Source organism: Akebia trifoliata, chromosome 9 (genome assembly GCF_017979445.1).
Source record: "Akebia trifoliata isolate Shusen 1 chromosome 9, ASM1797944v1, whole genome shotgun sequence".
Taxonomy (NCBI): Eukaryota; Viridiplantae; Streptophyta; class Magnoliopsida; order Ranunculales; family Lardizabalaceae; genus Akebia; species Akebia trifoliata.
The window spans coordinates 1,998,721-2,016,975 of NC_141383.1; the positions used below are offsets into that span (position 1 = coordinate 1,998,721).

Sequence of the window (18,255 nt, forward strand, 5' to 3'; positions counted from 1 at the left end):
TCAAGGGGGGTAAACCTAATATCACCAATTTTACAGGGGGTGTTTCTACCCTGTTACATTTTATCAAGAAATCACTTCATGTATCAACAAAAAAGGCCCGACATTTAAATTTTTGACAGGTTCAAAAGTCTCATGGTCTGAAAGCTCTTTCAACAAAAAATGACCAGTCGACCTGCTGGATTCGAACCAGCAACCTAGAGGATTGTCCTCTGCTCTGCCTGCTGAGCTAAGGCCGATATAAGGTTTACTTCGACTTGATTGATGAAGCAACACGGATTACAAAATGGATAACAAGTTTTTAAACTTTTCGAATAAGAAATTTGACATGCAGCCTTAAATGGATTCAACAGAATCTAGTTCCCCAGGTAGCAATAAAAAACGTTAAACCATACTCTATTTGTTATAATTAATTATCTATTGATTACGTTTGAACTTATTTTCCACCTACAATACTCTGGAACAATGACACTTTATTATATTAATTTTCACCTTTAATTTCTTCTCCAGGCATAATCTTTTATATAATGTCTAGTTGACCTCTAGAAGGCACGAAATAAAAGTATCTAATGGAGTAAAACTTTGAAAGGGATAATGGTTCATTCAGCAATCCCTTTGTTCTCCAACACCTCCCTACCAACATGGCACCCGTTTCTTTTGAGTCGGCACAAGGTTCATCCACAACATCTCCCTGATCAAGTTGCATACCAGATCTGACGCACTTCTCCATCCTACAATGCATCTCCTCTTCAATACCACTTTAAACTACATGATCGACTATAGTGACCAAACCAGGGAATATAGCTGATAACCTCCCTTCACCTCCAGCCTAGTTGTTTAAGCTCTCCATAACTCAGGATTTATACTCTTATCGCCTCCAAATATCCGCATAGATCTATTAAAGAGATTGTGAAAGCTTACAAAAAATAATGTGTTAGGTCACTTCCGGAGCAACACGTTATTCTAGGATAACTGTTGCGGTGTTTGATTTCTTATGTAGCATGGGATGCATAAAAAATTAACATCACAACGGGAATTTGGGAATTTTCTTTCTATCTTTAATGGAGAACAAGATGTAAAGATAGTTGTACAGATGATAGAGTTTTATTACAGATTGCATGCACGCCAGATTGGCATAGACGAAGATGACTAATCAATGATCATTAACAATCTATAATAGTCAAGAAAGAATGACTCACTTAATAAGCTTGTTTCTTAAGGCCATGGTTAACAGCCAACCTGAGCCAAAAAATCAGTCACCCAAGTATAGCAAAGATTGGCCATAGAATCAAGAATTAACGGTGGGGTTCCACACCGATGAAGTATTGGATCAATCGTTTTTTATTAAGATGTTCACGTCAGTTGTGGTCTTCAACTCTCTATTATAGTACTATGTCATTGTATGTTATATTATGTGTTAATGTTGTATGTTTGGTATTTCAGGCTTATGGCAATGCTTTATTTCATAATTACTGGAAAAAATTCGAAGGATTTATGTTTTAATAAACCTGTATTGTTTACAAATGAATTTGTGTGATTAATCTACATATTAGGACTATGATTTAGAAATATGCATTTCCTGTTGGGTAACTCCCTTGTTACTCACTCAACTCATCATCTCAATTTCAAGAAGTTCTAGTGATCGATGATCAACTTTAGGATGTTGCAGTTTCAAGATCAGTAGGCTTGTGTGTTTTGAGCGTTGATAGATATAGTAGGTCAGTTTATGTTGAGAGAGCAGGTTAGTATATTATTGGCAGGAAGTGCCAATATTTCCTTCTAAAATACATAAATAAAGGGAGTTCTGAGGATTACTATTTTGTTTATGTAACACATAACTATATGCTTCCGTTGTAATATAGGATATCATTGTTTGAAATTATTGAGTTATATGTGTTTATCACTATATGGGAAATATCTCACCCCTTGAGATTCAAACATTTAATCATGGGGATGGTCAGGAGTTATCTCAATAGCCCATCTCTGGAGAAATTGACACCAGAGCACCAAGGTGGGATCCACTAACATTCGAACCACTTGAATTAGACATATTCAAGCCAAAAATAGGTGTTGAAATAGTTTTGGATTAAAAAACAACCCAAAAAACAAATAGCAAAAAGGGGAGGCAGTAAACCTAGGGTGGTGCTTTTTGTCACCAACACTTCAATACTTGTCTGAATTGAGTGAAACAATGTCCATAGTGTGCAACTATCGTTCTAACACCCTCCCTCACGTGGGACACCACATGCAGAACCAAGGAAACGCTTCCACACATCCAAAAACATATGGGCCCATCTCAAATACCAAGTTGTAGATTAGTTCTAGAAGGAAAAAAAAAAAAAAAAACTAAATGAAACTGGAGAAAAGATTTTCTGAGATTAGGATTAATCATCCCTTCTCTCATTATTTATATATTAACTATTCAGATTTACAAACTAGTCCTCATAATACTAAAAATTAGTTAGACCTCATCTAACATAAGAAAAATATCAAACTTAGTTAATTCTACAAAGTTCACTTTATTTAAAGTCAAACAGGTTAATGTTCAGTACTAGTGGGTGAATAGGGGTATTAAACCCAGGTAGTGGTATCAACATAAGCAAACCTTATCACGATCTACCTAATGTTCAAACAATACTGCAATCTTGTCATAGGTATTGATTTATTTTTATTTTTTTGCTGAGTGTAGTAGGTATTGAATTTAAAAGTTTGTACGCTATCAAGATCTTATCCTAAGTGTCCTCTGTTTATTAAGTGATCTACTGGCATTGATGAGGGTATGCCTCATCAATAGGATCGAGCAAATGGTCAAAGGGGAAGCTTTTCAAAAAGAAGACAAAGAGAAAGCTAATGCAAATAGGTTTTCAATTACAAATTAAACACAACCTGCTAAAGTCTGATGAATAAACACTTCCACAAAACTTAGGCATTTTCGTTATTAAATGTTTTTTGTAGAACTTAAGCAAATATACAGTTTGCATTCTCAATGTTCTTACACTTTCATGTTTTTTGTAGAACTTAAGCAAATATACAATTTGCATTCTCAATGTTGTTATACTTTCTTTAAGAGCACATTATGTCATCAAACATTGAAAACGTTCAAAATGTAATGAAGCACTATGCCTGTATTACCTGCAAAATGCCAGAAATATGTAACTGCTCAGCTGTCACTATTTTTTTTTCAATTAACTGCTTGGCTGTTACTATTGACTTCCTGCAAGAACAAGAAAAATTACATTTTTACTATTATAATGAGAGAAGGCGGAATAGAAGCGGTTTGACACCAAATTTTTGATTCCAAAAATGCCCCCACCTTAACATTTAAACTTAATATAATTAGGGTTATTTTGGTCAAAAACCAAGAAAATTGCAATCCTACATCCCTAAATCACGTTGTTTTAGTTTTCAAAATTACAAAAATATCATTTTTATTGTGTAATCTTCAAAATCACCCTTTAATTAATAGTTTAAATTACAAATTAACCCTTGTGATACATGCATTTGCACATGCCACCTTCTAGCATAGAATAAATAAAATTTTATAACTTCACTTCTTCCTTAAAAGGAATGCAGGTCACACCACACCAGAGTTTGATTTACTCAATTTAAACCTGAAGATTGATTTTACTAGCTTTAACATTAAATGACTTGTAAGGAACACATTTCTTAGCACAACATCAACTTATTTCAAAGCTTAAATGCAATAAAGCCAGAATGGAACCTTGATAGCAGCATCATGTGACGTTCCTTCAATGGAATATGATCAAGCTCATCAGCTTCAACAATTGCATGGGCAGTGGCATTTGTATTATCTCTGCATGGACTCATTAGGTCATAATCAGAATCTTCCACTTTGACTCTACTAGGAAAAGTTGAGAGAGTTGGATGTTGAGGAAGATGTTGGACGTTAACATCCACCTTTTCCAGTCCAACAACATCACTTTTAGCGTTATTTGCAATCTTCAGAACTTCATCAGGACTTCTTTCTAGTATTCCATGACTCTGTTCTTGTAAGAATCTTCCATCCTTCCCTTCTACGGAAAAGCATAGACCAGGATAGCCCAAAACAATATCCTGAAAAGCATGCAATGCCAATAGTAAAGGTTAAGAGGATGAACAAATAGAAGATAAATGCATATATAGAAGTTAGCACATGGAACATAAAGAAATAAAGAGCTTAATGCAAACACAAATGTCACATTCTACAAGTTCTGAAAAATATATAAAACAAAATATAACGGTGGGTCTCACTCAGCTACAGTGGAGTGGGGTAACCTTCCTTTCCTCTTCACCTCTTTCAACTTTATTGTCTTTCCTCTCCTCCCCTTCCTTCTTGAACAATATCCCTCCAATTTTAATATCTTTAATCTTTTACCCCCTTTTCAATAACACCCCTCTAACTTTACTATCTTTCCTTTTTTACCCCTTTAACCCACAAAGAGGATGCCCATGCCTACTCTAGTGTTCAATGTAATGAGTGGGAAACGTAAAAAGAAATTCAACAAAATCTACAGTAATCTATGTCAGTACCAAATAAGATATTGATTTCACTAACGTTCATGGTATTTTTAAAATTAGCCAAAATTTATGAGTAAGTTGGGCAATTTGGATAGATTACATTACTGTGTATTGTGATACATCAAAACATCTTTAGCCTTGTGGGCATTTCATCGAATAGATGATATGGCAACCCATCAAACTAAGAAACTCCATGCATTCTTCTCAGACCACCATCATCCTTCTTATTTCCTATCCACCTTTCTCTTGCATGGCAGACAAAAAAACATACCATTGCAAACCATATACATCTACACCGCCTTTGTTCTTCATCACCTCTACCGCAACAAACAATAGCAAGACTCGCAGCCTTCATGCATCGCCATCAATCCTCTCAATTGCTCATCAAACCAGTTCATTGTTAATCAACCAAGCATAGCCTCTTCGGCATCTGCAATCACACCAACCCACAATTACCTCTCGACAAAGGTAAAATAATTGATAGCAAAATAGCCTAGGTTTCCATCGGTGGCCACGTTTAGGTTTGCTTAGATTTTTACAAGGCAAAAAGAAAGTCTTATGTTGACAAAACATTGGGTTTGATTCGGTGCAACTCATACACACCAAAAGATAGGTGCTTATTCATATTTCTTTTCAATTTGAGCCAATTCAATCAGCCAATTTAGAAGTCCAACTCGTAGGAACATCCATCAACAACTTCTTCTCCATCGCTAATTTTTTTTTTCCTTCGGTCAATAAAATTCTAACTTCTTTTCCATAATTTCAACCTCCCTCAACACCATAAATATATTCACCTTGAAGATCGGTTTTTTTTTATTATTCATAATCGCTACTGAGAGATAATCGAGCCATACAACCCAATCAAGTGCTCTTAGAAGAAATCATGACTAACATGATCTACTACACAATCGGATACAATAGACTCCAAGATGACCGAGATCAAATAGTGAATTGGTTTTTGCGTCTCCCCCAAGCAACCCTTGAGAAGAAGCAGAGCTATGGACTTCACACTCAGGTGGTGACCACCAATACTACAATGAAAATTTTCACGTGGCATCAACCACTTAATCAAGGACTCATTTCAAATGTAAACAATAACAATAACCTTTTTCAAAGGAACACGCAATGAGTATTAGGGGCGTGTTTGATTGCAAAGAAAATATTAGTTGGCAAATGGTTTTCAAGGCAAATCCTTTTCTACTGTTTGCGCACAACATGGAAAATTTTGTGGAAAATTATTTTTATTGTTTGAATTGCATAAAAAACTTAAAATATATTATTTTAATTAGGCTTTTATGATAATTACATAAAAAATAATAATAAAATTATTTTTTTGGGAATGATTTTAATTATTACACCCCAATTTCTTAAATTATTTATCACACCTCAATTAAAGATTAAAATACATTCTTCAAACATTACAAAGGTGTGGCTCAAATTATAATCTATACATTATAACACTCGTTCAAACAATTTTAGTAGTTGTTTACAATTATAATTAGGGTCATATAAAATGCTAAACCAAAAAAATAGATCAAATCTAACAAATAATGAGATAGTTTCTTTTGGCACCCCAACTTTTACTTATTATTTTCTATTCTTTTTTATTTGGGATGTAATCAATAAAATTGGGGTGCCAATAGTAGTTCTCTAACTTTATTTATAAAATAAATATTGATATAATTTAAAATTAATTATTCAATCAGAAATTTACAACAAAAAAAAAAGGATTGATTTAGCTAATTATAATTTTTTTTTATAAAAATAATTAATTTTTAACAATTTAAATATTTATTTTATAAATAAAATTATGATTTTGTTTCATTTCATTTTTTGTGTTTTTTTTAGTTTGTTTAACTTTATTTATATAAAAAAATTGATTTTGTTTGATTTGCCGTGTGCTAGCAAATCATTTTCCAATGGGGGAAGGGTAAGAAAATGATTTGCCGTTAACGAAGGAAAATCAAGGGTGTTGGCAAATCATTTTCCAGGCAAATTTAGAGTTTTTGAAGCATCAAACACTGAAAATTTGTCATTTTCCACAAAACTTCAATTTCCTCCTAATTTTTTGTGCAATCATACCCTAGTATAATAGGATGCATTTCAAAAGGCTGTAGTGTGCACGTGCCAACTAGCTTAGTTGGTTAAGTCTTTGGGTGATGCTACTAGAGATCTGGGTTCAAATCCCACCCCACCAACGTCGAGTTACTGAACTCATTAAAAATAGCCTTACTGATAGAAATAAAGGTGAATTGTGATAAACCAATATCTTATGAAAATTATGATATATTATGACTTAACATTATTTGATTTTATTAGGTTTCATTACATAAGTAAGAATTTGTCTATGTTTATGGCTTTAGAATTTTCTATATAAATCATATCACTGATGTCAAGGTGGGTTTAGGCCCGACTTCATGAATTTCTTTTCCTTCCATTTCCATCCTTGTGAATGGCTTTCTACATGGAATTTTTAAAAGTCCAGAGATTTAAGACAAGGCGACCCCCTTTCCCCTTCCCCTTCCCCTTCCCCTTCCCCTTAACTTTTAATCATCTTTGTTGAAGCTCTGGGAAGGATGATTAGTAAAGCAGTGATAATGTTGATTTGGTGGGTTTTTTGGCATCATAAAGGGGGCTTATGGTGATGCATCTTCAATTTGCTGACAATAATTTGGTTTTTGCGAAAGATTCAGCTAGACAATGGGGACTTTTAGTGTTATCCATTGTTACTGTGAGAATCTTGTGTTTGACAGTGATTTCAGAAAAAATAAAGTGTATGTTGTGGGGGAGGTGGATAAAATTAAGTTACTGGTGGCCATTTCTGGGTGTCAAGTGGGTGTCTTTCCTTTGACTTGTCTTGGTTTACCTATTGATGCACCTTTTAAAAGCAAAGCCATTTGGTATTTAGTCACTGAAAAGGTTAATAGGAGACTTCGATCTTGGCAAAAGTAATGTCCTTCAAAAAGGGATAGATTAACTTTGATCAAAAGTGCCTCAACAAGTATTGGATAATTATTTCAAAATTTCCCTTAGCATGATAAGGATGGGCAGAGGAAAATGCATTTAGTATGTTGGAAGTTAGTGTGCTTGCCAAAGCATCAAGGAGGCTTGGGCATCGAAAGACTAAGGGAGATGAACAACGCTATATTGCGAAAGTGGCTATGGAAATTCAGAGTTGAGGAAGGGAGCTTTGTGGAGGAAAGTGGCAGCGGCCAAGTTTGGCATTGTTAGCAATGGTTGGGAAAATTGTCCAAGAAGAACATCCTATGGTTACGGGGTATGGAAAGGGGTTATTCGGTCCCTACCTGCATTTAGGAGACAAGTTTGGTTCCAAGTAAGGTCGAGAAGAATACAGTTTTTGGAAGACGTTTGGTGTGGGGAATCACCACTCAGATCATAATTTCCCCAAATTTATGAGGTTTCACAAAAGAAAGGGCTTCCTATTGACTCCTTATTGGCTTGACAATGGAGTAGGATATTTTGGGAGTATGGTTTTAAAAGAAACTTCAATGACTAGGAGGTATTGGCAGAAGCTTTTTTAACATGAGGAGTGTGGGAGAAGAATCTCAACCTTGGATCAAATAATTATTTGTGGTTTTCCGAGCCCAAACATCTGTTGCATGTTTAAGGGAGCTAAGGAGTCGATTCATCACCTTCTCATCCATTGCCCCATTGCACAATATGTGTAGAGTAAAGTTGGGTCAATGGGTTGCATCAAGCATCATTCACATATTTTGCCCTTGGAGTGAGTAAGGCTCTCTGGTTTTAGAGGTTGTAAGAGGTCATGGTTTTAGAGGCTGTAAGAGGTCACTATGGAGTATCTGTCATTTTGCAATTTATTGGGGTCTTTGGACGGAACGAAACCAACGTGCATTCGACGAAAATAAGAATCAATGATAACCTTGTTTTTGAATACCTGCACTCTCATTTTTTCCTAGAGTAAGTTGTTCAATAAGTTTAAAGGTGTCTTTTTTTATGACTTCACAAGAAGCTGGGAGTGGGTCTGTCAATTGGCAAGTCCGTAATTGTATTTTGGGGTTGTTATTGTTGTATTTGTTGATCATCTTCACCACTTTTTATGAACATAATTATTTTACTAATCAAAAAAATATATATATAGTAATAACGAGCATTTATTCCCCTAAAAAATGGTAACCAACCTATAAGAGCATCTCTAGCCATGACACAAATTTTTATTCCAATTTGAGTTAAAGCTTCATTTGATATGGAGCACTCCAATTTTTATTCAAATCTTTTTTTTAAATTCTCATCTTATCCTAAGAGTATATTTATTTCATTTCTCATCCAAATTTTTTTTCTCTTTCTTATCTTTCCTCTACTTTTTTCTCTCCAAAACATATTTCCCTCTCAATTTTTCCTTCCCTCTAAATTTTTTCCTCCCAAAATTCATTCCCTCTAATATTTCCTCCACTTCTTTCCTTCCCAAATCGTTTTTCCTCTTAATTTTTCCGTCCCTCCTAAATTTATTTTTCTCTCATCTTTACTTTCGCACCCCCCTTCTCCAAACTAAATGTTAGCCATTAATTTTCTATTAAACAAGCCCTTTCATGTATCATTCATCATTCAACTCATCAACCCCAACATTGCCAATAGAATTGAGTCTTCAAAGTTAATTTTATTTACTTATGTTTCATCTTCTTTATCGTCTTCTTATGATGACAATGGAGAAGAAATAAAGACAATCGTGCCTCTTTATGATATAAATCGAGACATAATGCTAAGAGAAGAGTAAGGCCAACCTTAGAAACACAGTGCATGCGTGTGAAAGAAGAAAGGATCATGATCGATTGTTTGTTGATTAATAGCAATATATTCATTGTTAAGTCCTCGCTTCAGGATTGCAAACGTCTAATATCTCTTTCGAACATTTCCCCACAACTCTTATTTGGGGTTTGAAAATTCCCTCCAAGGTGCATTTTGTTGCTTGGCTAATCATGCTCAAAAAACATACCCACTCTTGATTTTTTAATTCGAAGGGGTTTTGTGACCCCAAACGTTTGCTTCCATTGCAAATCAAACAGCGAATCTGTTGACCACATTTTAATTCATATAACGTCTTTTCTTTTGTGTGGTCTCATTTCTTCGATGTCTTCAAGATTTCTTGGGTGCTTCCTTGTTAATCTTTCTTTTCAGAGTTGGGATCTTTCTATGTTTACGAGAAGAACGAAAATTCTTTGGAGCATTCTTTCGTTTGCTATTATTTGGGGGTTATGGTTAGAGAGAAACAGAAGGATCTTCAAAGGCTTGGAAACATCTGACCACGAACTAATTCTTTACATTTTAGGTTTATTGTTCTTTTGGTGCAAATTGTGGCCTAATTTTAAATGTGTATTTTTTGAGGATTTTGTTTTTAGATGGGATATGTTGTGTAATAGTTAGTGTTGTTTGCTTTGTGGCTAGTCATCTCGACCACCTTTGCTTTTTCTGTAGCCTCTCCTCTCTTTAAAAAATTACACTTACAAAAAAAAATTATGAGAATTCTCAGTGTTATTAAAGCACATAATCATTATTTTGTTAAAAAGTAGATGCCTGACATATCTCGAATTGTCCCCTTTCAAAAGATGGCATCCTCAATTAGAATCTCGTGTATAAAATGTCAACAGATACAGTGGACGACTATGTGTGAATTGGAGAAAGCACTGCAATATTAAATTTTAAACAGTTTGGTCGATCGGTCATCAAAGTTTTTTGAGACGAGTATCTCAATTTTTGGGAGAATGTGAAATTGCCAAATTACTCACTGTTAGGAAGGTTCATAGATTTCCTGGAACGTTGGGCAGCTTAGACTGCATACACTGGAGTGGAAGAATTGTCAAATAACATGCATAGGTCAGTATTGCGATCATGAAAAAAATCTATTATAATTCTTGAGATCGTAACTTCTTATGACTTGTAGATCTAACATGCATTTTTTAGAATGTCAAGGTCTCACAATAATCTCAATGTCTTAATTCTTAAATCATTCTCCTCTATTTTATGAACTTGCCTAAAGACGAGCCCCTTACGTTAATTACTCCATAAATGGATACAACTACAACATGGGATATTATCTCACTAATAGTATATATCCTTAATAGAGAACATTAATTCAAACTATTTCTTCTTAGGGAGTAAAAAAAACAACATTTCGCTATGATGCAAAAGTCGACAAGAAATATATGGAACGGGCATTTAGGATTCTCCAATCTTTACAAGTACAATCATTTACCCCTTTCGATTTTTCAATTTTTTAATTTGATCAGAAAACCTTAATTCTTTGCTCGTTTGATTGTGTTGCTTCTAAAATCACACAATTTCATTGCTAATTGTAGTTTTTTTACTGCTATAATGTGGATTTAAGTCATTTTAGTTATTTTGCTAAAATCATCAATACCCCTTCTTCATCACCAACACAATCGTTTAATTCCCCTAAATTATTAGTATTTTTAAGTGCAATTGTAGCTGCAATACAAACTACTTCATACTTAGTGAGTTAACAAGGCAACGATATTTTCTTGGTTTAACTTTCAAAGATATGCAGATTGATAGAAACAATCAATTTTGGATTTTTTCACACTTTAGGTATAGGATTTCTTATGGGTTATCCAATCTCAATTTGCAATTGTATGTGGACTAGCACGATTTTGGGATCCTAACACACTTGCTCTTTGAAAGAAATGGTTTGAACCAATGTTACCTTACCCATAGAGAATATATACCATCAACGAAATAATATCTCATGTTGTAGTTATTTCCATTTATTGAGTAATTCGTTAGAAATTCACCCTTGGTAAAATCCTAACATTCAAATCATTATGAGATGCTGACATTACAAAAAATGAATGTCAAATCCACAAGTCATAAAAAAAAAACGATCTCAAAAATTATAATAGATTTTTTTACAAGACCAAAATACTAACATTGGCATGTCATTGAACAATTCTTCAACTCTCAGTGCATACAGTCTAAGCTTTCCAACATTTAGGAAATCCATGAACCTCCCCAACAATGAGTAACCTAACAATATCATCTTCTCTTAAACTTTGATAATCGATAGACAAAAATGTTTAAAACTTAAGATAGCAATGCTTTCTCTAATTCGCACATAATAATTCATTGCATCCGTTAGTATTCCATATGCCGGCATTCAAATTGAGGATGCCATCTTTTGAATTAGGACAATCTAAGAACTTGGCATGCATCCGCTTTTTGAATAAAATAAATATTACGTGCTTCAAAAGCACTAGGAATACGCATAAATAGATCTTTCGTCATTGGGAAATGTCTTTGAAATGTTAGAGGCATGTAAACCTGATTTTTTGCAAAATAATCAACGAACAGTTGATCATGACTTTTTCTTCTTTCGCGTCGCATGTATTTCCATCCTATAACAGAACCATTGTATTACTTAGGTTGTTCTTACTCTTCTTTTAACATTTTCAACATTATGGCCTGATTCACCTCATAAAGAGTCACAACTACAGTTATTTCTTTATCAAAAGAAGAAAAAATACACAAAATTAACTTCAAAGACTGAATTATATTGGCAATGTTGGGGTTGATGAGTTGAGTGTTAAATAATATATAGAAAGACTTATTTATAGAAAACAAATAGCCAACATTTAGTTTGAGGGGAAAGTAAAGATGGGAGGAAAATAAATTTAGGAGGGAAGATTTTAGAGTGAATGGAAAATTAAAAGGAAAAAAATAATTTCAGAGGGAAAGAAGTGGAGAAAAGATGAGAGGGAATGAAATTTGAGAGGAAAGATTTTAGAGGAAAGGGGAAATTGAGAGGGAAATAGGTTTGGAAGGTAAAAAAGTAAAAGAAAGAAAAATGGGATGAAAAATGAAAGAAATATATTATTGGGATAAGACGTGAATATTAAAAAACGATTTGAGTAAAAATTGGAGTATTCCATTGGAGTGTTCCATATCAAATGAAGCTTGTATTCCAATTTCACTCAAATTTGACTTGTGACTGGAGATGTTCTTAAAGAGTGAAATATAACAGTGGATTTCCGCAAAGAACAGTTTTATCTTTTGGAAACCACAGCAAATTTACTCAATTAGTAAAGTCAGCCAATTTACTCAAGTCAAACCCTTTTCAAATTAACAACCTAACATCTAATATAGATATGAGAAGAAAACACCAATAAACCATAATTGAAGCAATGCAAATTAACATTTTAAGAAATTACCTTCGAAGGGCAATCAGCTTCTTCTTCCTTAATGGACTGCGGAGACCTGAAAATAATCCACACCCCAAAAAAATCAAATTATTCTTCAATTCCACCATGATATTAACCTAAAACGGTATAAAAACGAAGAGAAATCTAAATAAATAAATAAATAAAAACTCACATCTTAATTCTTTTACTTTCTCTTTCAAGAACACCACAACGAGATTCAATCTTACTCTCGCAAAGCATTTCCAATCGTTCTTTCAGAGGAATGTCGTCAAGCTCATCAACCCCAAACCCCTCATCGATTTCAATCTCAGATTTAACTGATACACCTTCATTTAGACCCGAAACGCAAGCCATTGATTCCAGAGATTCAGCTCTTGTTGTCCATGATGGAATCAAATCAGCATCATTGATTGAACGTCTAAATCTAGGGTTTCCACATACTTAACCTTCAGATCATCTGAAGTTAAATAGCAGAAAAAAAAAAAAGTGAGAGAAAATGAAGAGTTTTTAACAAAGATAAAATCAACTGAGAGCTGTTGTTAGGGTTTCAATCGGTACCTTTGTTATCGTTGAGGAAGAAGGGTGTACGGACCAGGGGATTGACAATTTTAGCATTTGGCGCGAGTGCTTTTCATTAAATACGAAATGCGAAATATCAAGAGAGCTGCTATTGACACCCCAACATTTACTTATCACATCCCAATGTCCCAAATTATTTATTACAACCCAATTAAATGTTAAAACACACTATTCAAATTTCAAACATTACAGAGATATGGGTCAAATTATAAACTCAACGGTATAAAACACTCGTTCAAATATCTTCAGTAAGGCTCATGTAAAGGGGCTTTACTTTTCCTTATTCTTAACCATTTAGTAATGTTATTGGGTGAATCTTAATTTCGGTGAATAAGATGAAATTTGGAGTTTGGTACATTATTCATTTTAATTATTAAAGCATGCATTCGTCATTTTTATAACTTATTCATGAGTTCGTCATTTTTAATATCTATGAATTTGTAGATATACCAATAAATTCATTGATAAAAAAGTAACGAATTCATCGAATTGTATGTGTGGGCATCAAAATTTTAAAGAGGCCCTCATAAATTTTATAAGTCAAAATAAAGTCCTTAACCTCACAGTTAGGCCCACAAGTCTAAATTGGGGATCTATTAATCGGGACGGGCTTCATATGTTTGAATTTGGGTTTTCGCAGATAAAGCCCATGATCCAATAAATTCAAGTGATCCACACATTAAGTATTGGGCCTTATATCCAAATAAATAAGTTTGGCCCAATAATAACCCATAAAATCCTTAAAATTGGATTTGGACAAATTTAGCCTTTTAAACAAATCAATTAAACCTCTTTAAGTTGGAGTATAATTGGAAAGTTAAATTACCTTTAAGTCTATAAATACAAGAGCCTCTCTCATTGAGAGGGGATCTGAATCACTTTCTCTCAGAAGACAGAAGCTTTCCCTCTAGAGAAGAAGAAGCTCTCAAGCCCTCCTCCAGAGACAAAGCAAAAGTTTTTCAGAAATCCGGACTCCAACTAAAGAGAAGATCAAGCATAAAGCCCTTCTCCGAAAATCAAAAGAAACCTTCTCAATCGATAAAGCGCGAAGCTCGGAGAAAAGAAAATCTACATAAGCCTCTATAGAAGATCAAGCACAAAGGAAAGCCAACGTCAAAGCATCCTTCTCAGCCGATAAAACGCGAAGCTCAGAGAGAAGAAAAGCTACATAAGTCGTCATCATTATTTTGTATTTGACTATTAATCAGAGGAAACACTGATATCTGTATCCACTTTTCATCAAAAAAATCAATAAAATCATTTGCGATCATTTTTCACGGATCTCAAGGTAGATCCGTAGAAATTTATTATCGACAAATTTTTGGCACGCCCGATGGGACCATCTCAACCTCTCATCTTTCAATCAATTGCAAAAACATCACCTAAAGCATCGATGGCATCTCGTAACGTCAACGCTATCGCATCTGCCGCTACTGAGAAAGGTAAGAAAATCATTTCTTCCAATCTTGAATCTGATCAGATTACTAGTCGCGATCATCATGTGACACGAACAAAGACAAAGACTGGTGGAATCAAGCTAATGGAGCCTCTCCAGCATCACTCCAAGAAACGTGCTACAAAAATGACACTTACCACGAAAGAATCGTGGGCGGACGTGGTAGAAGACGACTCATCAGATTCTAGCTCTGATTCGAAGTCAAGCGAAGGATCGTCTAAATCTTTATCATTACTTCTCCGTCACAAACTCACACATCCATCAGAGCAGTGATGACAGCTGGAACGCTAACGATGGAGGAAAAAGTTGCTCAGATAGCAGACACCATCAACAAGTTAACAAAAGCAATGGAAGAAAAAGATATTCAAATTGCAACTCTCGCTAGCCGTTTGAAGCAGAAAGACAAAGACAATGAGTCGAGTGCTGGACCCTCACATCCTTCAGGATTCACCCCTTAAGCATACATGGCTCCGCACGAAGAGGAACAACGAGCAGACTATTCTGATTCACGAAAAGCTACTCGAGATCCACCACAAGGGTCTGTTGTCTCGCTTTCTGTTCAACATCTGCAAGCAATGATTACTGACACCATTCGTGCTCAGTATGGGGGCATGCCACAGTCCTCATTGGTCTACTCTAAACCCTACACTCAACGCATCGAACAAATGCGTCTTCCGGTAAGATATCAACCACCAAAATTCCAACAGTTCGAAGGAAAAGACAATCCAAAGCAGCATATTGCCCACTTCATCGAAACTTGCAACAACGCCGGTACATTCGGTGATTTTATGGTGAAACAATTCGTTCGCTCCCTCCGCGGCAATGCGTTCGATTGGTACACTGACTTGGAACCCAATTCAATAGATAGTTAGGATCAACTTGAAAGAGTGTTTCTCGGCCGCTTCTACAGCACTAGAAGAACAGTAAGTATGGTGGAGCTCGCTGCAGTCAAACAAAGGAAGGATGAACTAATCATTGAATACATAGAGCAATGGAGAAATCTTTCCCTCAACTGTATGGATCGACTCTCCCAATCTTCTACTATCGAGATGTGTGTTCAAGGGATGCACTGACAACTTCTTTACATCTTGAAAAGAATCAAGTCACACACTTTCGAAGAGTTGGCTACTCGAGCCCACGACATGGAGTAGAGTATAGCTGTGCATCAGACTCCACGACCAAGCGAGCCTCGAAGATAGGAAAAGAAGGACGGTAAGTCCTTCAAAACTAAAGAAGTCTTGTCTACTACCACCAGCAAACTTGTCAACATCACAGGTAAGAGAAAAGAAGATCAACCGCGAGCTGATTTAACACAAGAAAAAGGAAAAGCTTGGAAAACTCTCAAAGAACTTGAGGCGAAGGAATACCCTTTTCCTGATGCTGATGTCTTGGGCATGTTCGAAGAGCTGTTGAAATTAAAGCTCATTGAACTTCCATGGCCCAAACGACCCGAGGAAGCAAGTCGCGACAATGATTCGAAATATTGTCGCTATCATAGGGTGATTAGTTACCCGATTGAAAAATGCTTCGTCTTCAAAGAGAAGATTATGGATTTGACGCGTCAAGGGAAAATTGAACTTGACTTTGTCGAAAATGTTGCTACTTCCAACATGACATCTGTCACTTTTGGATCTTTTGATCCAATACTCTTGACAAGTCAGTATGCTACGTAGATTTCATCTCCTCAAATCATCAAAGTTTTACCTAAACCATCACAACTCATATCCATACATTCTGATGTTGAAAAGGCCCATCCCTCGCTGGGGGCAAGGCCACATCAAAAAAAAATCATCACCTTTCCCACTTCACTTCAACAAGGACCACAATCTCATTCGTCTTCAAACTCAAAGTCAGACATCTTAGAGTCTACTTCAGTTGATGATGAATGGTGGACAGTTATCACTCGTCGAAAAAGACGTCCTACATATGTGCCGACTCCTTCTATTTCGAAGTCAAAGAGAAAGAGAAGAAAGTCAAAATCAAGTATAAGGTCAAAGAAACGAAAGAGAGCAACAAAGAAGAAGGCTTTCCGAGTTCCGCCCGTAAACCCCGAAGACATCCTTCAGCAACCTCCTCGTCTACCGATCACACTTCTAGAATTCTTACCCAAGAAGCTCTTAAAGGAAGTCTGCACGGTTTCATGTCATCAAGTGGAAGCAGAAATACTATAAGATGATGTCGGTGATAGGCCAGAAGAACATCCTACTACTTCTAGTGAGGGAGATCAACGACTTAAGAAAGACAATAGCACCTCGGAAATAGAAGATTCACAAGTCGACGTGGATTTATCCAATGAATTCCAAAAAGTTTAGCTTACTTCAAAACAAAGCTCAACTGATTTAAAACAGGAAGTTCAACCTGACATAGATCCACAACAAGACAGTATGTGTATGGCCACAATCACCTTCACTGACGAGGATCTTCAATTGGGGTCTCGACCTCACAATAGGCCTCTTTATATTACAGGTTATGTGAGGGAAACTAAAATTCAAAGAATCCTCTTGGATTGCGGTTTTGCGGTCAACATCATGCCAATTCGTACTATGAAACAAGTTGGCATCTCATTGGATCAACTTGCTCGCAGTAAGTTGATGATTCAGGACTTCAACTTAGGAAGTCAAAGAGCGATCGGCATGATAAGAGTCAAGCTTTTGATCGCAGATTTGGAGTCAACATCACTCTTCCATGTGATTGATTGTAAAACTTCATATCACTTGCTTCTTGGCCGACCGTGACTGCATGAAACTGGGGTAATACCATCCACGTTACATCAATACTTCAAATATTACCAAGATGGTGTGCAGAAACGTGTGACAGTCGAATATCAACCGTTTGATAAGGCAAAAATGTATTTTGCAGATGCGAAATTTTATTTTGAAAGGGATGTCATTCAAGAAGTACTTCCAGTTTCGGTACCTCCTTCGAGTAAGCAAAAACCTGACAAAGGAAAGCATGCTATGAATGACGCCGATAATATTTTTCCCGGTCCTCCGCTTCAAAAAGAACGAAGTAAGAAGCAAGAACCAGAAACTCGACAGATAAAAGTGGGTCAATCAATGGTGGACGCGTCATCCACAGTTGTATTGCCAACCCCAATGCTTCACTACATGCCACAATCGAGACAGAAGCCGGGACAATCACCTTTCGAAGAGATTTCTTCAAAGACTAAACCTCATGTCTCTAAAATTGAATTGGAGACGTTGAAAGAAGAGTTAACATTCCCGATTACACCTCTTCAAAAATCTTACATAGTAAGGACACCCGTGGAAAATGTTGTCCCAACTACGTCAATTGTGAAGAACTATGAAGACAACCTCGCAAAAGTAGAGTCCAAAAGTTGGTTCGGTCCTAAAACTTCAAAGTTATTCAAAATTGCTGGTTACGGAAAAGGTGAACCCATACGATTGGGTGAACTACTACCAACTGATCAGATTCATGGTTTAACTGCAACACAAGTCAAACTCGTTCAAATTGGAGAAAAGGTTTCATTCACACGAGCGGGGCTAAGGTATACGC

At 35.7% G+C, this 18,255-nt stretch overlaps 1 protein-coding gene across 4 annotated transcripts in view; it reads right to left on the reverse strand.

Annotated features, from left to right (window-relative positions):
- LOC147394027 (uncharacterized) overlaps positions 1 to 13,717 on the reverse strand; it is a 31,070-nt gene extending 17,353 nt beyond the window's left edge. Inside the window, exons 1-5 of one of the 4 annotated variants that reach the window (XR_015181796.1) lie at positions 13,263 to 13,368; positions 12,877 to 13,161; positions 12,714 to 12,759; positions 3,719 to 4,071; positions 3,130 to 3,211 (exon numbers count right to left, since the gene is read on the reverse strand). Coding sequence is in view for 3 of the 4 variants with exons in the window: in XM_086454770.1 (XP_086310896.1) it covers positions 3,130 to 3,211; positions 3,719 to 4,071; positions 12,714 to 12,759; positions 12,877 to 13,058 (663 nt within the window). In the remaining variant the exon portion in view is untranslated. The other 3 variants (XM_086454770.1, XM_086454772.1, XM_086454771.1) reach the window with 3 other exon arrangements.
- Between the last annotated feature and the right edge of the window lie 4,538 nt (positions 13,718 to 18,255).